Source organism: Ammospiza nelsoni, chromosome 1, assembly GCF_027579445.1.
Source record: "Ammospiza nelsoni isolate bAmmNel1 chromosome 1, bAmmNel1.pri, whole genome shotgun sequence".
Classification (NCBI taxonomy): Eukaryota; Metazoa; Chordata; class Aves; order Passeriformes; family Passerellidae; genus Ammospiza; species Ammospiza nelsoni.
In genome coordinates, this window is record NC_080633.1 from 125,138,960 (window position 1) to 125,160,186 (window position 21,227).

The following is a 21,227-nucleotide window of genomic DNA, read 5'->3' on the forward strand; positions in this document are numbered from 1 at the left end:
CAGCGGCAGCGCCCACCCCCGCCCCTACCTTGGTCCCTCGGGGGCTCCATGGCGGCCCCGCGCCCGTCCCAGTGCCCGTCGCAGCCGCCCCAGCCCAGCTCGGCTCGGCTCGACGCCCGCCCCCGCCTGGGTGGCAGCGGAGGCACCGCCCGTGCCCGCGGGGCGGGGCCCGCCCGTCACTCAGCGGCGCGGCCCGCCCAGGTGAGCGAGCGCCGCCCGCCCCGCCCCGCCCCGCCCCGCACAGGTGAGCGCGGTGCGGCACGGCACGGCACGGCACGGCACGGCACGGCCCGCCCGGGGGAGCTCAGTGCGGCACGGCCCGCCCGGGGGAGCGCGGCACGGCACGGCACGGCATGGCCCGGCCCGCACGAGGGAGCTCAGCGCGGCACGGCACGGCCCGGCCCGCCCGGGGAAGCCGCCCCGAGCCTGCCCCTCGGTCAGACCCTCACCGGCTGTACCCCGGCTCCAGGGCAGCGCCTGGCTCTGCAGTGCTGCTGCACCTCGGCTTGTGCGGGCTGACACCGCGTGACACCGGCTCGGGGCGGAGAGGCGCAACCAACCTGCTGCCCGCAGCTGGTGAGACGGGCAGGAGGAAGCTGCCTCCGAAGAGATCCAGTTCACAGAATCAGTTAGGTTGGATAAGATCTCTGAGTTCACCGAGTCCAATCTATGACCAGCTTGTCAACTAGACCATAGCGCCAAGTGCCAAATCCAATCTTTGCTTAAACACCTCCTGGGACGGTGACTCCACCACATCCCTGAGCAGCCCATTCCCACGTCTAATCCCCCTTTCAGTGAAAAAGTTCTTCCTAATGTCCAACCTAAACCACCCGAGCATAGCTTAAGACTGTCTCATCTTGTCCTGCTGCTGATTGCCTGGCACAAGAGGCAGATTTCTATCTGGCCACAACTTCCTTTCAGGTGGTTGTAGAGAGTGATCAGATCACCCCTGAGCATCCCTTTCTCCAGGCTAAACAACCGCAGCTTCCTCAGCCACTCCTCACAAGACTTGTGCTCCAGACCCTTCACCAGCTTTTGTCCTTCTCTGGACATGCCCCAGCACCTTTGTGAGGCTGTGGAATCTTCCTTCTGGTTGTGTATCAAAACATACCCACCCAGACAAATTGTGCTGCATTACAGAAATTAAACTGTGATTTTATTCTCACTTTAGAGATTGCCCTGCAAGATTCACTAGCATTTATACCAGGCAAGCTAATAACCGTGGCTGCCTTAAAGACACTTCAGCAGCTGAAGAGAAAACCAACAACTGTTCTAGCTGCAATCCTAGCTGCAATCACAGCTCTTTCTATTAAAATATCTTTAAGTGCAGAGTTTTCATTATGCATTTTGACCAGCAGGCTGCCTTACCAAGAATATTAAGCTACCAAATAGATCTTTGCTTCACCCTTTTCAAATCCCTGGCCTTGACATCTATGGATTTGATTGTTTGAAAAGATCAATGTTTGTGCAGAATGAGCAGCAAGGCCTCCATGGCAGGGCTGTGTGAATAGCCAAATTGTCCCCAGCGTTCAGCATGCACAGTCACATGCTAAAGCACAGCACAATAGAGAGTCATGAGGTGCCAACTCAGAATGTCCTTGCTTTGGATAACAAACAGTGGCAGCAAATCCAGGTAGTTTTTGATCCACAAGGCAGCTGAAGAATGTGAGATTTTGCTAGGGAAAAGGAAAGCATGTTTATATTCTAGGATATGCATAGTTGTAGCAGGAGGTTGTTAGAGTGATGCCATGAAAATAGGGAGTCATTCAGAATATACCCTGCATGTTTATATTTTTTCCCAGATATGTGACTCAACACAAATTCATCCCGCATATCTCAGATATGTTTTATGGCAGTTTCAAAAAATAAATTCAAATAGATATTTGAGAGACTACATCTGCTTCTATTAAAAAACAAACAAACAAACAAGCAAAAACCCAGATGTTTTTCCCCCACAGAACTCCACTTGAAGTCCCAAGCTTTCCCACTGACCAGCTGATATGTGATATATTATCTGTAATCACAGTGGAAGAATATCAGTACAAATAAAATTTGTCCTCCTTTGCAGGTACTTTCACTACCAGCAGGCCTGCAGCTCTGATATGCCTATGAATAACCAACTTGCAGAGCAGTGAAGCTGTCAGCATCTTACTGCTTCTTGTAGGGGAAGGGACATTTCACTAGCACATCCATAAAAGCAAGAGCTAGCCATCAGGAAAGAACTGCTACCTGGAGAGCTGATTCAGTACCCTCTGGTAGTGGCACTCCCTCCATCCCTCCTCAGTCCGGGTAGAGGAGAGCACTGCTGAGTCACTCACCACCACCCAGCTGAGGAACACCCTGTTCAATGCAAGTGCAGCCTGAATGCACGGTTTTGCTCCCAGTTTGCTGAACTCAGTGTCTAAGCTTAGAAATAGCCTCTTCCCAGTCCTGCTGGATACTGTGCTGCTCAATTTCCCCAGCAGCTGTGGCTCTCTCAAAGTAGCAATGGGGTACCAGATCCAAGCAGGTCCCCAGCTGTCCTGCCCAGAAAAAATTTAAATACAAGAGACACAGTTAAAACCCACCATCTCCAAACACGATGAATACATCATTGCCTTTTTCCTCATTGTCCTGAGTAGCAAGGAGATGGAATTGTAACAAGCATCTATTACTCAAACTGAAGCCTGTGAAAAGGTGTATGAATGTTGCCTACAGGCTCCATTCATGATCACAGAACATAAACCCATGAACTGAGAAGAAATCTATCCTGAAGGTCCTGTTGTGTCAATGGAAAAGGAGAGAGGTGTAGGACAATGGGACTAGGGGTGTACTGAGCTCAGTGCCTGTGACTTCTGTTTTCTCCAATCAGTTATAGCAAATAAAAATAAACACATGCATGTATAGCACTCTGGTCTAGCAGAAGGTGTCCTTGTCCACTTTAGTGCCATTGGAACTAGATGATCTTTAAGGCCCCTTCCAACCCAAGCCATTTTAGGACTCTATAGAAGGCAAGCAATTAGAACTTTGTATCACCTAAATACAGGACTTAAAAATACTTTGTCCTGGGTGGTATTGGGCCTGTCCTGTGCAAGTGATGTTTATTGCCAGAGAATATGAGTAGAGCAACAAACACAGAAACACCTGACATTATGGCTGCATTTCACATTTCATTTCCCACTCACGACCCTGGGCCTTCCCACCATTCTGCCATACTGATAGGCTTGATCATCCCCTGCGGAGTCAGCCCTGTTTTAAAATACATTCCCCCTAGATCAGCTGTTTATTGAGAATAACCTGGCAAGGCAGTCAGAAGTGAAGAAAGGCCAAGGTGTCAAAGCATTAATACTGCTAAAGTGAATGTATATTGAAGAATATACATTTAAGAGTAACTTACATTTTGTTTCAAAGTGCAGCAAAAGGGCACCGTTGGCTTAGCTTCTTCCAAAGCTTGGAATGATTTTATTAAGCTAAACCTCTGTTCAACTACCTCTTCTAGGCAGAGAATGACGCCCTTACCTCCCATAAACCTGTCCCATGCTTAGGAGGAAATACTCTGCCACGGGATCGTGTGGCAGAACATCCAACGTTCATGTTTAGGATCATGTTCAGAACCTCCAATGGAAATGGTTCCAGTGCATATAAAAAAAGTTCACAGCACCAAAAGAGTTTGACATTTTGTTTTAGTGAGAGAAGAACCTTGTTGCTCAGCTGTGCTCAGCTAAGGACATTTATAAATATTCATTGTGATGTAGCTAAGCACACCATTCTCTGGCTCACCTTGTAGCCCCTTCCTCATAACCTCTGGCTTGGGCACTCTCTTGCAAAATAAAAATTCAAAACCCCTTTAGCAGAGGACACATGTACATTCTGAATCACCAGTACAACAGGTAAATAAAAACTGTAATGAACCTGTATTTACCATATGCCAGGTGAATATCACTGGGATATTAGTGGAAGGAGAATAGACAAGCAAGCGCACTCCCTCCCTCTACATTATTGCCTGATGCACCAACCCTGAAAGCACTTAACTGGATCAAAATCCTGGCATCCAAAGAGGCGCATACATTGGATCAGAAATGCTATGCAATATGTCCCTCCTGAGGAAGCATTTAAAGTCCCTGAAATCAGATCTGTTTATGCCAAATCTGCTGCACAATCAAAAAAAAAATGTTGAATGTGTAAGAGCCTTTTTAGGCTGGTATCATCTGACTCACAAGCCAAAGAGTTTATAGTTTTAATTATGTTTTTCTTGCTAAAACCCTTTTGTGGAAAATAAATTCTTCATACCTCTTAGTGTCTGCAGGTCAAGATCATACCATGGTACCCACTGGGATAGATAAGCAGATGCCTAGTGGGATTCTAAAATCCCATAGGCTCCCACCTCACCACAAGCAAAGTGCAGCACATTGCTGAAAATATCTGTGGGTGCCTTTCCACCTCTTTAAATGCCTGAGTGTCTCCAAGTCCAAGGCCACTTTTGAAACCAATCCTGAACTGGTTAAATGTTGAACACTCTGCAGTTCTAAGCATTTGAGTGAGACCACATTGAGGCCAGGGCTGTTGGAGATTACTCCAAAAGATCTTGGAGGTCTTCAGCTGAGTAGACCACCATAGAGAAGCCTCCACGAGCACTGCACAGTGGTCAGCTGGCTGTGAGACTGTTGTTTGTCCTGGGCCAAATCCCAAAATCCTTACAGGAACTAGACCTTCCATCAAAGGACCAAGCTTCAAGTGCCTACATGAGCTTGTTTCCTGGAACTAATCGGACTGGGTGCATGCAAAGCTGTTAACTGGGAGTTTGCACCCCCTGCCTATAGCAGCTTTCGGCACCCTCTGTGTACAGCTGCTAGCAGATGCAGGGTAAGGGCTTGGGGTGGGAAGTAAACATTTTAAATAAATAAATAAGTAAATAATTCTAATCCTGTGTTAAATCTGCTACAGGGGCACTAGAGGGAGGGCTAGAGCACCGCATGAGTTTGGAATTTGCATGCCTTGTTTATTTCATTATTTCCCAACGAAGGAAGAGTACCTATATGTTTATTTTAATGAAGTGCCCAAATCTCCACACAGATCTTATTTTCCATGAGATACAGACAAGAAATTGAGCATAGATGTGCACACAGATACCTGAATGCTGTAAATGTATATCTAGGAATACCTCATATTTCTCTTTCCTCCCCTCTCCCCACCCCTGCTACTTTCACTTGTGAGCAGAAATGTTTCTAACTTCTCACTACCTATTTATCTTGTACCACAACTGTCTTTGATAGCATTTGCTCAATTATAGCTCCAGGAATGATGTGATAAACTGTTCTCAAGCCTTCTAGCTGTTTCCAGTTATGACATAAATATATTGATTGGAGAGCACATTTTTTTCACCATGCATCATCATCTACAGCAAGCTTTATTGCTGTAGTAAATATACTGTAGATGAAGCCTTAGCTAAACTGAATCCATAACAATTAACGGCTGCTAATTAGTCACAATTATTCTATTTCAGAAAATAGATGAAATGGAACATTTTATCATTCTAAAATTGATACTGGGAATAAAATGAGGTCATGTCTTCAGTAACTCATTACTAAATTATTTTTAAGTTTGCAGTGTTGTACAGTTACTACATGATAATTAAGAACCAGAGGATCTAGGTTTAAATTGTAGTTAACTTTCAGTATGCTCTTGTGAGATGACTATGTACTACCAGGGCCACTTTATTACTGGCAAGCCAAAACACAAGTATTATTTAATATTTTTTAGAAGCAGACAAAAAAAAAAAAAAGAAAAGCAGAACTGGAGCCAGAAGAAATATGTAGGAGTGTAATTACAAGGTTACAAGGGAGAAAAAAAGCAATGATCCAATTAAGTAAAATTGCTGCAAATTGTTTATGTATTTTACAGGCAGAAGACTAATGGGAAAGCCTGCTTGCTTACATAACAGAAGCTGTAGGACTCCAGCATTTTGAATTCCCTCAGACATTTTTTGCTTATCCATTTTACAAACAAGAAGTCAAGGCTCATAGTTCCTCGATAATGTAACATCTAGCCTGTTGAAGAGACAAAATCTGTGTTTCAGGCTTCTAAGTATATAGCTGTTTTCATTGACAGGCATACCACTGAGCTAGATAATGTAAAGTGAAAATAAGAGCAACAAATTGGACTATAAACACTGAGATTAAACTTTCATTCATCTCATTAATATTTTACTAGTAACACTGTCTATTCCCTGCTGCCATTATTATAGTGAGTAGGCAGTTCCATCACAGTCTCACTTAGAAATGCTTCCAGTAAGAGATGCACAAATCAGATATAACTCATAAAAGTCAGTCTTTCCTCCAGACTGTTGTGAAGCCAACTATGCTACGTCTTAACATAGTTCCCCTCTGATCTTATAAAGCTCACTTTAAATTTCCTTGCAAGAATCGTGCCTTGAAATTTCCCCAAATAAGACAGACCATACTTCCAATTTCAGTCACAACAAAACAGATAAAGCAAGTCTCCTCCCTTCTTTCCCCACACCATATCTATTTGTTTAAAGAAGCACAGAGTTTATCCAGTTTCCCAGAGAGCCTAAACCACCACCAGAACTTTTCAAAAATGGGGCAGCCACTTCCCTGCCCATCAGCAGCAAGGAGGCACAGAGGTGGTTCTGTGAAGTCAGACACCAGTCAGCCCCCAGCCCAAGCAGGTTCCAGTTTTAGGTTTTTCCCTTCAAAGAGAAAATGGCTGTACTAATTTCATTTGCAATAGCCTGTAGGGTTTGTGTCTGAATTATACATTGCTGCATGTGCTAAGTGCAAGCAGGAAGGCATCCTTGTTTGTCTGTGCATTCACTGAGGTTTGTGCTTGCAAGCAGTGATAAAGGCACACTGCAGGCTGATGGCAAGCAGTGCACATGCAGTTACCTGCCCACTAACCCAAAGGAGAATTTATGACTCTTAAAGGAGTACCCTGCCCTCCTACATCACTAGCTGGGCCACATATGGATGCTTTTGCCTTCATTCTAAATTTGTATCTCTCAGCTCCTTCTTGACCTCAGGTTGTCCTCAGTTCACGCTTTGAGACTTTCAGTCTCAGTCCTCACTGCAGAAGCAGCAGCAGCTCTCCAGATCAGTATACAGATGTGAATTGGGTGAATAACTGTGAAGCTCCTGTGTCTGAGAAATTCTCCCTACTCTCCCACAACTGTATTTTTTCATTTCACACTCTTCATTCCCATTACTTCATTAATAAATAGTCTGAGTTTCTCATATGAATCTGACTAACAGCTAGACTTGGTTTTAGTACAGATTCTGTTTCCTTCATGGCAGCAGAGGCTGTTGACTGTGTACTTGGCAAGACAGCTTTCATTTGTTACTTTGGGGAAAAGTCATTCCAGGCACGTGGAAGTACCTACCCCACTGCAGGGCAGGACCCCACCAAGCAATCCAGAGTTTTGGTCACAGCCTTGTGCTTCTAAATCTCCTACAGGTGGGTGCATTTAGCTCCTGGCTCCAAACAGGAACATGCTACACATAATAAAACTCACTTTGCACTGCAGTAAGGGGTGATACAAGGGCAAACTCCTAATCCATTCTGTAAAGCCCTGAGAGAATGCAAAACACAAGAGGGGGTCTGAGGAAACAGCTGATTGCCTGTTCTTCCTTCTTCTGTTGAAAGCACTTGAATGTACTCCCTTTCACTCAACCAAAAATCAATGCATGACAGCCCCCCTACACCCACAGACATCTCTAGGTGCTGTAGTTCAAAGACAAAAAAGGGTATGTAAGTTCAAAAGCTGTAAGGCAGCACATCCTGCAATTCACAGGTTCATGATAATCAATCATTTAATTGAGGTATTCAGAGGAGTTTTATGACCAATATGTTGGTTTGCTGAAGGAAACAAGCATGGGAAGGGTTTTGTGGCTCAGCCTGGAGCCAGACCCTGCTTTTCTGGGTGAAAAACTAATATTTGTGGCTGTTGTCTCAGAACACTAAACTCTCTATTTTTATTTCTCTTGTGAAAATGGTACATAATGGTATCTTCAGTGTGCATTTGACTTAATGTATTATCTACTGCTGTCAACATAAAACAGCCTATGACAAGGCCCATAGTTTCTTTTGCAGCTTTTATATGGTTTATCCTTAGGGTTAATAAAGTAAATCACTCTGTGTCTCCAGCCAATTTCAGCATTAAGAGGAAATATCACAGCTAACACAGCTAATTCTGTTCTTCTGTGTACCAAGACACATTCAGAGTCAACTCACTGGTGTGCAGTTTTCACTGTTATCAAAACAGAAAATGAAAGGGGAGTTTAGCATGCACACTGAAGAATAAAGACATGCTGCACATTCTTTTTCTTTATTGAGTAAAGCAGTAAAAAAGAGCCTTGACTAATGGTGAAAAAGTAATTAACTTTTGAAGATGCATCCTGCTCCTGTGAGGAAGCTTGATTTTGTGCAGAGTATTTCTGTCAAAATAGAGTCTCCAAGTGCCTTGCAGTATTAAATATGTTAGCTGAAGAACTAAATAATGAATAAGGGCAGTGGAAGACAGAGCTTTTAGAAAAGCTCTAAGTGGTCATTTCTTTCATATTTAAAGAGGATGTACACTGCTTCTGCTCAGCCCTTCCTCAACCCCCCTTCAAATAAAACCAAAGCAACAATCCTCTTAAATTGGCTGATGATGAGTACTCCACCTATTCACATGCTCCATCTCTCTGCACAAACGTGCACACAATAAGAGAAGGTGTGGATGTTCAAGTCAGTTTCCACATGGATGATTTCTTGGCTTTGACTTGCCTTAGCTGCATGACTCTTGCAGCGACCCATTTCTGTGGCAGCTGCCACCTCAGTGCCACTGCACTGTCTCCCTGTCCTCAGACAACATTTGGAAGGTGCCTGTAATTTTTTATCAGGCCAGGGAAAATGCCAGCACCCCCCATGTGATGTTTATGAGCTTCCCCCCAGAGCACCTCCAGGCTCTGTGCAATGCATTTTTACAGGGGCTGTGGTTCAGCAGTCTGGTCTGCTGACAGTGAATTCCCTCCTTGTTTCTCCATGCATTGCTTGAAGCTTCCTAGCCTGTAAGCCCCATGGATCCCCCACCCCCATCAAAACAGGGGGAAAGGAGAGACCAGCAGGCCAAAGAGCAAAAACAGCCCTTAAGACAGCAGCTGGGGGAGGACATTCCTAGGAGGCATTGCCAGAGACAAAAAAAGGACAAAGCTCCAATAGCCCTCCTTTCTCGTGAAGCTTCTTACATTGCTTGTCCTTATTTACCTTGTCTTTTCTTCTTTATAGTCAACAGAAATATAAATTCTAAAAGGATTGGGCAGGAATGTACCCTTTTACAACCTTAATGAGGTGTATGTGCTGGGCATGTAAGCAGTGGTAAGTGGCCAGACTCCAGCCTCCTTTTTGTCACTGCTAGACAAGATAAAGTCTTCAAAATCATGAAAATGGTTTTTAAAATGGCATTTGATATAATTCTGGTTTTTTTAACTTTCTTTTCCCATCAAGAACCTTGAGGGAGCTTCATGCCCTCAGACTCACCTTTCTGCCTTCTGGGCAGTTCTAACACAGTGCACACCTTCATCTGTGGTCATGTGCAAACTGGAGTCAAAACAGCTGAGTTAATGCCACTTCATAAAGAAAAGAAGAAAAATGGAGGTGAATGCCATATAGAATCAAGAACTGGGAGACAGTGAAACTTGGGCAAAAAAACCCAAATATTACATTTACATCAAGCTGCAAGACTTGCTAACCACAAATCTGGTGTCTTGTGCTCAGAACTCATTTTCCAAACCCATTAGTTACTATTTTTATATCACTCCTACAAGCTTATTACTTGCAAAATAATGCCAAATTCAAACAGAAATGCATTTATTTTGTGGGCCCAGTCAATCACATTGCACCTTTAGTTGTGAGGCTGCAATGAACAGAGACATATTTGGTTATTCTTATTAATTTTTTATTAGTGTGTATATATATTCTTGCACAAAGCTTTAGAGCACAAAGCTCTTAGGAGGAGCAGCTGAGGAAACTGAGGTTGTGATCTTATTGCTCTCTACTGTCACTGCCAGAAAGGAGGTGGTAGTGAGTGTCTTCTCCCAAGAAACAAGTGACAGGAGGAGAAGAAGTGACCAAATGCACCTGGAGAGGTTTGGATTGGTTATTAGGAAAAATTTCTTCCCTGAAAGGGTCATAAAGCATTGGAGCAGGCTGCCCAGGAAAGTGACTGATTCATTATCCCTGGAGGTATTTAAAAGATGCATAGATGTAGCACTTGAGGACAGGGTTTAGTGGTGAGCTTGATGATGTTAGGTTAATTATTGGAGTTGATGATCTTAAGGATCTTTCTCAATCTAAATGATTCTGTGATCCTGTTCCATGGCTCTGTGGAGCTCTCTTGCTGTGCATCACCCTGTTGTGTCAAGGCAGGCAGAAGGCCCTGCTGTGCTAATCCCTGCAGCCACTCCAGGCCAGCTCTGCAGTACCTAACTCTGGGATTTTCAGTCATGCAGCTGTAGGGCAAGAAATTGAATTGCAGGTTGTCATCTAGCTGTGGGGCAGCAGAAATATGGACTGCAGGTGAGCCCTGGGCTTGCACAGCTACACATAATCAGATCCTGAACTAGTCAGGGCATACTCCACAAGATATGGCTTTAGTGGTGAGTCCAGTATGCAAAGAGGTGTCTTTGTGGTAGGGTACACACTGCAATGGGAGTAGTCCAAATAATCTCCACAGGATATATTACAGCTGAGTTCAGAGGTGATAATCTCCACAGAGTATACCACAATTGAGTTCAGAGCTGAGTTTATAATGCAGATCAATCTGACAGCACTTGTTCACATGAAAAATGGAATTTAAATGGTGGTTCTAAATATTTCTTTAGATTGTGAGGTATCTATCTGGAAGGTAACACCTCTCTCATATAGCTTGAGAATTCATGTGTGCTGTGCCCAGGAACTCAGGAATGCCCACAAACCAGGAGGGGTGGATTTGAGCTTCAGGGCCCCCATTCCCTTCTCTTGGAGCTGGTGTGGTATTCTCACAGCAAAGGCAACAGGGGAAACAGAGACCTTTGCTATTATGACATTGCTTTGCTAGAACGTCATGAGGAAATTTACATGTGACATTATGTGACAGCTGAATAATGCTTTTAATAAAAACATAACCCAGTCAGTGTCTTCAGCCTGCTGACTCTGCTTTTCATAACACTCTTTATCAATGTCAGGAAGTTGTCAAAGGCTATAAATGTGCTGAAGAAAAGTGCTAATGTCGTTCCTCAAGCCTGTCATCTACATAATGGGAAAATATTAACATGGAGATATTAACACAAGATATTTCTTGCTCTAAAGGTGCAAGGCTTTTAACTCAACTGAAGTGTTTAGAAAATGTGAACAGATTTTTCAACCAGCATGAATCAGTATAGTTGATATTGACTTCAGCTTAGACAAGCTGACTTCTACTGAGGATGCAATATAAATATTGACAAATTTGCTATTATTCATTTGAAATAATGAGCTGGGCAGAAACAACTTCAGCATGTGGCCACACAAGGCAATTCAGTTTCACTTGGTTTTGAATTGAAGGCAATTTTAGAGAATGTGGTTAAATTGCTCTCTGGAAAGCCCAAAAGCAAGTCAGGGTGCTGCTCCCTGGAGCACAGCCAGCAAAGCTGAGCCCTCACCAACAAGGAGCTGGTGTGCTGAAAAGCCTGGACAGGATCAGCTCCAGGGCAGCAACAGGCATCAGACACAGATGGGTGTCTGCAGCAAGTCTGTAGCAACAGGACACGTACCAGGGCAGGATCTGGAGGAGCTGGGTCAGTGTCACAATCACAGCAGCACCAGCCAGGGCACAGGCACCACTGCAGCACAGCAGCACAGGTGGGGCCAGGGGTAAAACCTCGGCTAAAAACAGCTCCCAGCAGGGCAGGCCTGTGCTTCTGTGTGTCTTCACAACAGCCCTAATCAGTGGAGCTTGGCTGACCTTGGATATAGCCAGCTGTGCTCCAGCAGGGGATTTGCCCAGGGTCCTGGCAAGGAGGTTCCATTTTTCCATCCCTGTTCAGAAATATAATTTTCTCCACCTTCTCCTACTCTCTTTGACAGATGTCAGTCAGAACTGCATCTCATTGGTATGTATTAAAATTTTCACAAGTCTTCAGCAGGCTAATTGTTGAGTGACTTCACAATAAAAGAAGAAAGCAAGTGTATTTTAATTTTAAGAATACATCTGGAGGATTAACAGACAGGTTTAGATAGAGGAAGAACTTCTTAACATACTGCTTGCTCTTTACAGGGAGTATGAAAACCAGGGGAGGTTATCCCCGTAAATAAAATAAACCATTTAGAGGAACTGGTCCATCCGTGGTGAAAAGTCACACAAAATACATATTATTGCTGCAAATGCTCCCACTACTAAGCACATCTACCACTTTGGGGGGATCATGCTGTAAGTGTGGCTTTAATGTCTATTAAATGTCTATAAATGTCCATTAGGCTTGAAGTAGACAGGCAGCCTGGCAGCTTCCCTTGCCAGGAACAGATCTGCACATCAGTGCAGCACCAGACAAAAGAGCACATGGAGCAAGCTCTCCTTCCTCATTCTTCTATACAAATGGTGATGCCTCTGAAAAGAGAAAAAGTCTGATTAATGTGGTTGCTTTCATTTTATTAATTTCATGCAATGTACAGGCACAGATACGTGTGGTGGTAAGAAGCAGTAATGGAGAAGGCAACGAGTACATGGAGAGCCAGAGAGGGGGCATGTGGACCAATTACAATATTAAATATACAAACTTTTCAGTGCTTGTCATATTGCTTAAATATTTGGAGGTGAGAAGTTACATGTTGGAGATGGAGCATGTGTTAGGTTTAAAAAAAGGGGAAATTAGAGAGTGTGCAGAATTAGGCAGGGAAATCCTCACCCAGAGATTAATTCTGATGTTTCACAGGACTCCTCACTGGTGGAGTCACTCCCCAGAGTCTGCCATGGGAAGAGGGAGCTGCTTGCCTGCTTGTGGAGGCCAGCAATTCCCTGCTGGACCAGCAGGAATATGATATCACTTATCTGCTTCTGAGGATGGAAGGAGACATTTACAGGGACCAAATTCACCAGAGAGCAGCAGTGTTGAAGCAACCACTGTCAGATAATTTGGACTAGAAATGACTGAATGTCCAGGGCTCTTCTTCTCTAGACAAGGCAGTGGACATACCATGTGTGATGGAATGGGAGATCACAAAAACCAGGGCCATTTTTCTCCACCTTCATTCAACAGATTGCAAAGATCCAACAAGAGACCCCCAGAGAAGCTCTTTCTCAGCAGCAGCTGGTACAACCTGAAGCCTGGATGCTGCTGGTCGGTGTTCAGCACCTCCAGGGATCCTACATCTCTGCCAGTCAAGATCAGTATTTGGAACACGCTGTCTCTTTCCATGGGGCAGGAAGGAACTACAAAGTTTTAGCTGTAAAGCAATACAGCTCAGGAGTATTTCAGGAATAAATATTTGAGAAGTTATGTGAAATTATGAATGCAAGAGTGTCCAATCATTCAGCTTTGAACACTTACAGAGTTAGGCCTGTATTCTATGTGCAAAGCCTAAAACCTGACTACGTTTATTTATTGATCTAGCAATTTTCATCTCATTAATTGGTAAATTGCTGTGGGAAATGAGCAGCTTGAACTTTTCTGAACTCCCACATATTGGTTGCTCTAAGCAAGATCCAAGTATGACAAAGGGGCTTGTCACTGCTGCAATATCACATACAGAATATGTGAAGAAAAAAAAAGGCAAAAGTATGTGTGGAGGGAATTTTTCACAATTAGGAAACCTTGAAATAGACTTTTGGCCCTGAGTTTGCCAGAATGGAAAATCAAATGGATTTAGTAAAAGGCAAGTAATAGTGTCCCGTGTTTCCATCTTCACCTGGAGCAAAAGTTTTTCTAGCTCATAGCAGGAAATAATGGTTCTGAAGTGAGAAAAAAGGGAGAGAGGAAAGCAAAGGTCTTGTAGGTAAAGCTGATGTAGATGCTGCTCTGGCTTGCAGGTGGATACTTCTCTCGAAAACTCTCAGAGCTAATCTGGCTAAGGGTTCACTTTGACTAACTCGTGAGGAATCCCAAAGAAACCAGCTCTTGATTAAATTCAGAGGGATAATCTCATGCTTTGAACTTGACCTCTTCTATTCTGGGCGTCCTGCATTCCTTACTCTGGGTTACAGGAAGATAAAGTTGCTCCTTCAAGCTCTTGGAAAGAGGATTGACATGGGATGAAGGCAAATCTCATGGAAAGGCTCCAGGGACCAAATGTCAGGTCACCAGCTCTTCATTTGAACAGAGCTAAAAGAAGAGGGCATCTTTGGCAAATGATTACTAAGGAGTAACAATTTGCTCAAGCCACTGAAAGGATTCCTGACTGCAGGAATCCCTCTCTTTACTTGACCTGAATACACATGTATTCTCTTCTCTGAATATTTTATGCTGTTCTGGCTTGTAGCATGCATTCCTCTGCTGTGCCCTGGTTTGAATGTTGTTTTCCCACGTCATTTGGAACAGTCTCAAGAAAGAAAAGATAAGAAAAATGGTTTTAAAGGAAAGAAAAATTAGGAAAATGGTCCTTTCCAGCCCTAGTATCTGAGGCAACAGATGGGGTGGTGAAAAATATGGGGTGGTGGGCAAAATTCCGCTTTGCTCACTCTTGTGCCCACCAGAGACAATTCTAATTTAAAGCATTGAGCATCATTCACTATGGAGCTACACTTTGTTAATTTATCATCCCACACCTTAATCTGGAGTATAAATCATGACAACAGGCAAGTGTGTAGTAACAGCTGTGGATTGCTCTGTCCTACATGCAAGCAGAGTTAGATCAGCAGGTTCAAATATGAAATAACTTTTACACACATTTTCTATGTTAAAATATCATGTCAGCCCACTAGCAGTCTTTCAGAGAAAAGGTAGAAACAAAATTGAGAGGAAGTTTGATAAATAAACTATTTTAAGTATCTATTCTCTAAGAATTTATCAGGATGAGATAAAGGAAGTGGTTCTGGCCACTTTGGAAGTGATAACACTGAGTCAAAAAGAGAAAGCATATTTTGTTTGATTGGTTTGGTTTTAATAAAAATATGCTGCACTGGTATGCAGAGTGATTAAGCATTCCCTTTGCCATTCAACACACAAACATCCAGAAACCAGCATTTTTATCAGGAGTTTCATTTCTTCCTGGATTCGTTTTCTGCCATGTATCAGTTGGCTCACCCCTCTAGGAGCATTAAACATTCACATTTAGGCAGTGTGAATCACCCTTGAGTTGTTCCCTATTTAGGTACTGTCTGTGGGGATTCATACTTTTCATGTCTTGAACAGGAGTTTGCTTTACCTCTGATTTCAAGCAAGGTGTATTTACAGAGACGGCAAACTGGCCCAGAGATCATGTGAGGATCTCAGAAAAGTGTGCAAAACCTGTTCTTCTACATGCCTGCTCGCAGATACCGGAACTGGGGATGAAAAGGAAACATGTAAGTAAGTCACTGGGTCTTGAGACAGAATTATACTGTCAGAAAACACTGCCTTGCTCTGGGAAGAGTTCCTGGATGTTTCCTGCAATGTGTGAAGAATCAAAAGAAAGCACTGAGAGCAGCAGAATTCATCTTTGTGCAAGTACAAGATAAATGTACAGAATTTCTTTCAGTTGTGTAGGGTGTAGGCTGAGTCCACCTGGAGGAGGATGGATCAGCTACCCACAGGGTGCCCAGGCTGGACAAACTATCATGCATTTTAAAAGGCTTTCCTCCTCCTCTGGGGAAGATGAACACAGGAGCTCCTGCAACACAGTGTGCACAAAGGAACTATTTCACAGAGGTACCAATCAATAAATGATGAATTGCTCTGGGCATATCTCAACCATAGCAACTGTGCTCATCTGATGGGAAGGCTTTGCTTCACATCAGTGAAAGCAGCAGGGACAAAATGTGTGGGAGCCATGCAGAAAGGCTGGGGGGAGGCATGTAGGAGAGAGCAAAACAAGTAGAAAATGGTAAATGTTCAAGAATGTTTGCTGCTGATGATGACAATAATAATAATAATAGTAGTAGTAGTAGTAGTAGTAGTAAAGGTAAAAGAACCTGCTTACACATAAGGCTTACTAACTGTTCTAGGGCAGGTGTGATGATGAGTAGAGAACAGCATAAATTGTCAAATGTACCTAAAAATTGTGGTTTATTTCTGGGCTTTGGGCACCACTGGTATAATGCATACAAAACCATTTCTTGTCTCAGCCAATGTGCTAGAAATTCCAGGCCTAAGAGTTTGAAAAATCACTACTTCACTACTAAAATCTCAGTCCATTACCATTAATTTAATCATCTGCTTGTGTGTAGCTGATGCAGACATTCCTTTATATCCCCATAACGACTCCCTAACGATTCATCTTCAGTTGATGGGCAGGCAATAAACACCTCTTCACAGGTCCCTGACTGATTTAACTAAGTTCTAGGTTAAAAAATTACAAGATTGCGCTGCCAGTAAGTCTTCACCCTGCAGTGCCTTGTGCAGATGTTTGGAGCAAGAGTAGCATCCAGTGGTCAAAATGTTAATTACATTATATTGAGGGCATTGCATGCTGGAAGCATTTTAACAGCTCCAGCTTTCTTGCAGCAAAAAAGCAGGTGAACAGAAGCCTGGAAAATTCAGGGTTGTGCTTACATTGCAGAAAGGAAACCTGTGCAGGGTAACATATCTGTCTCTCTGCAAGGTTGGTGTGTGTTTTTCCTGCTCATGCCAAATGAAATCTACTGACCTTTAAGTTTGTAAATTCTAAGACTGAGAGAGGGATGGATGGATGGATGGATGGATGGATGGATGGATGGATGGATGGATGGATGTTGCTGCACATGGATACTGTGACATTCACATTCTCTAGAAAAATTCCTTCACCCAGGATTTTTCTCCTGAGAAGCTGAGAGGCCTCAGAGAAAAGGAAACCAATTCTTATCTCATTTGCTTCTACTGTGTTTTGCTCATGTGGAATGTGTTTGGAGATTGTTGACCCAAAGGTGATTGCCTGATTGGATTCTGGTGTGAGTTGTTTTGACTCATTGACCAACTGGGGCCAAGCTGTGTTGACACTCTGGAAAGAGTCATGAGTTTTCATTATTATCTTTTTAGCATTCAGTAAGTATCTTTTCTGTATTCTTTGGTATAGTATAGTATACTTTAATATAGTACTGTATAATAAAGTAATAAATTAGCCTTCTGAGAACATGGAGTCAGATGCATCATTCTCTCCCCACAGAGGTGGACCTACATTTACAATAGGATTCCATGCACCAGGTCATGTTCTAAGGAAAGGAGGAGGAAGGTGAGTGGGGAGGAAGGTACTGTGACCTTGGTCTGGTGTCTGCAGAAAGAAGCCCTGAGCCCAGGACACTGCAGAGCAGCTGTGCTTGCAGTGCTGTGACTTGTCCTTGGCTCAAGGACCTCAGGCACAGCTGAAAGCAGCAGACCTCTGTCCTGGAAATAGGATGCCAGCACTGCCAGGGAGAATAGGTGGAGTTTGACTCATAATCAAGGGAGATAGGAGAGGGTATGTCCTCACGGGAGGGCAGCACCTACCTGTTTGTTGGTGAGGGCCTGTGGTTGGAGCTGTGGAGGTGGAATCTGCCTTTCTCCTCCACAAACTCTTTTTATCTTCACCTGGCCTGGGGAGTGAGAAACAGGGCCAAAAAGTGAGTCACACACTGAGAGGACAAGCCTTGCTTGTGTTTTGTGGACTACAAGAAAAAAGCCACCTCAGATAAAGGTTCTGCATGTGCTCAAGGGCAGGGAGAAAGTAGGCAAGTTTCTTGTTGTCAGTCAGGAGGAGAGGTTTCATTAATCACACTGCAAGTGAGGGAGCTGCCAGGTGTTCACAGGGGAGCGCTGGGTTTAGTCCTCCTAGCAATACAGGTACCAGCCAGAGAACAGGGAGCATACTATCCAAAAGGAAAACAAGGCTGTGGAAACTACTAGACTAGGATGTCAGAAATTTAGTAAGCGATAACTTATGTTTAACATCTAGGGCTAATTTCTTCCCTGGAACTGCAATAAATTATAAAAATTAAAATAAAATAATAAATAACAAATAAATAAGAAGCTGGTTTTAGAAGGTCCCCCATTCATGTCCTTGTGCCATGTCAGCATCACAGATGAAAGATCCCAGGAGCAAACCTGGATGCAGCTTTATAGGTGTGCACAGAGCTCTGCCTTTCCTGGACAAAGTGCTCTGGTCTCCCCAGCACCAAGGGCCTTGCTTTGCTGCATTTCTGTGGCCTTTCAGTGCACCATCACTCTGTGACCTTGAGGCAGTAAAACTTGTCTGGGGCAGTTAATGATTCTCCCTGCTCCCAGGAAAACATTAGGCAGGTAGAGGAGAACCAGCTGCGAGGGCTGCCTCAATTTCTTTTCCTTCCTCCTTTACTAACAGCAGAAATGTTGCAGTTCTAATGCAGAACCACACTTGACAAAGTGTTGGAGAGAGGAATTCTCCTTCGCTGTCTTTCCTGTTCTGTGTGTTTCCCCCAAAAAATACTGTGAAAAGGTCAGATACTGAGGCATACACAGAGAGAGTTCACCCCAAGGGCAGGAATGTTACCTAATTCCAGGCTGCCTTGCATGCCTGAGTGGGTGTATTTTCAAAATTATTTCCTTAAGTTCACACTATCTGACATGAAATGGAGCACCCCATTAGAAAAACCTTTTACAGAAGAGCTTCTCACTATTTTCCTAGGAATGCATTGAGGATTTTCCATCATGTATGTGCTTGGTGCAGTGATGTCTCTGTGTTATGCTGGCTTCTGCATCCTGAAGAATTGCTCAGCAAGTCTTGTTGGAGTACATGGCAGAGGCAACTTCACATCATTTTATGGGCTCTCCTCTCCCCACCCCACCTGACTGCTCAGGTGATATTTTCACACTTCCACCAGATGGCTGTGGGCATGGCAGCTCTACATGCTGTGATCATGTTGAGGCACCAAATACCACTGCTTGTGCCTCAAGATCTCTCAGGTATTTTCTTCAAGGGAGAATGAATGTCACAGAGCAGGTAGATGTTGAGTGCAGGGTCATGTGAGCCTCCCACACGTGGGCTTGTCCTCACACTGTGGAAGCCCAAAGCACCATAACCTCTTCTGTCTGAGGCATGGTGACCAAACCAGCCTTCCTGCACTTATCCTGAGGCAAGAGCACATCATCCTTTCCTGCAGAAAGCAATGAAGGCTTCTACTGCCCCACAGAGCAAAAGTTGCTTAACTCTCCTCCCTGAAGACTTAAAGTGCCCGGGAAGATGAGCTGTACACAGCACATGTTAACAAGAATATTAAGAAAACAGACCAGTATCTGTTTTGAGTCATAATTTGCACTGCATCCTGCACAGCACGTAGGAAAGCAAAAGAGAGAACTGTGCCTTGGCAAGGACATAAAGACTCAATGAATTTCCAGAGGTTTTGGTGTCCCTTCTGTAAAACTGACCATGTGGGACACATTCTATGGGTGCATTCACCTCATTGCTGCACACATTTGATTGTGTTAGGAACTATCAGTGCAGCCTGTTGTGCTTTTGGTGGCCTGTGAATATTAAATGTAGGGGGACACAGTATGGGTAAATGAAGGTGGTATAGAATGTAGTCTTATCCCCTAAAGAGTTGCAGCTGAACCAATTACTAAAGATGAGGAGCAGGCCTGATGTTAACAGGCCACACCTGCAGCCAATCAGAAGAGTGTTGTAAAAGAGTGGATTGGTGGGAGCTGGAGTCAGTTGGCTGCTGTGAGGACAAGGGAGAGTCGGTGCCTGGAGGAGATGCCTACATGAAATATCAAGGAGGTATGAAACTCTGGCAATATGGAGCCCCTTGCAATGTAATTACAACAATTAAGTGCTGGGGTACAAGGCCAAGGTAGGTTTATAATCCATACAAAGGCTGTCCTGAAAATGCTTTGTGAATTCTCCATGAGAAACACAAAGTGTTCATAGAAATACTCCTACACACAAACAGAATGCAATTAAAGTATCCCTAAAGTACATGTAAAGTAGAAAAAGCAAACAGCAGTAAATGTGGTAACATGTACACTGTGGAGGTGTTTAAGTTACTGAATAAAAAGGATTTACACTGAGACCGTGTCAATTTGGGAGAGGGCTCACAGTCACAGTGGGCACATTTTGTCTTTGAGGCTGTGCAGAAATCTCTTGTGCCAGGAGCAGCATGGCTCTGAGGGATAGCAAGAGTTGGCTCATGGCAGGTTCCTCAGTTTCTGATCACATCCCATTCTGGAAAGCCATGTCCCAAGGACACTGCACATAGATGTAAGGCCTTAGAGGCAGTGATTCCTTTTCAGATATTCCTCTCAGGTTTCATAGTATGCTGATAGAGGAAAGCAGCCTGGCACGAGGATCTGGTATCTAATGGGCTGCATATTGGCTGCAGGCTGCTTTGCATTTTATTGATTCTTGGCAGAGGCTGTGCTGGTTCTTGGCTAGAGGACTAGAAGTCTAATTAGCAGCATAAGCAAGGCAGGTCTCAGGGATCATCTGGGTGAGAGCTGCTTGCAAAGATAGGCAATGGGGTGCTGGGTGTTTGTGCTCTGCAAGTCTTCCTGCCTGTAAGACACCACACTCTGAGCCAGCACAGGAAATGCACCTGTGAGCCACCATCAGAGCCTGGCAGGCAGTGCCAGTGCTCCTCACCCTGCACCTCCTGCCAGCGGGCTCAGCCAAGGGCAGCACGGGCATCTCTACCAGACCTGACTGCAACAATGAGAGCACCTCGCTACAGCCCTATCTGAGTCTGAAATACATTTATCTCCCTTGTGGGCAAGATCAGATTCCTCATCCAGCTGCCAGTCCTGTTTCTCAGGCAGATGCAGAGTCAGAGGGGTTTGTGGCTTTGCTTTGCCATGTGCTGGCTCCTTGTACTTTGCTTGTTACCAGAATAAGACCAGCAGTAAATGCAATGTTACATTAAAAGGCCCCACTATCAAAAGTCTCTTAGCACAATAATATTTTCTTAAAAAGCAAAATAACTTGCTAAGATTTGTGAAGCTAATAAACTAACCCAGGCTTTCTACGCTGATTTCCTGCAGTAATTCCCAGCACAGCCAAACAGCACAATCCACAGCTCTTTGTAAACACATTCCAAGGCCATTTGACTAGAATGAAGTGTGGGCACGCAGGCTGATTTGTTTAGTGCTTCCCAGCTGGCCCCTCCTCCTTTCTGTCCTTGA

The 21,227-nt window shown here is 44.0% G+C and overlaps 1 protein-coding gene across 1 annotated transcript in view; it reads right to left on the reverse strand.

Annotated features, from left to right (window-relative positions):
• Nucleotides 1-125, reverse strand: part of TPD52 (tumor protein D52) — a 42,090-nt gene extending 41,965 nt beyond the window's left edge. Inside the window, exon 1 of the mRNA XM_059476952.1 lies at nucleotides 29-125. Coding sequence (XP_059332935.1) covers nucleotides 29-50 — 22 coding nt within the window. The 5' untranslated portion in view covers nucleotides 51-125. The remainder of the gene's footprint in view (nucleotides 1-28) is intronic.
• Between the last annotated feature and the right edge of the window lie 21,102 nt (nucleotides 126-21,227).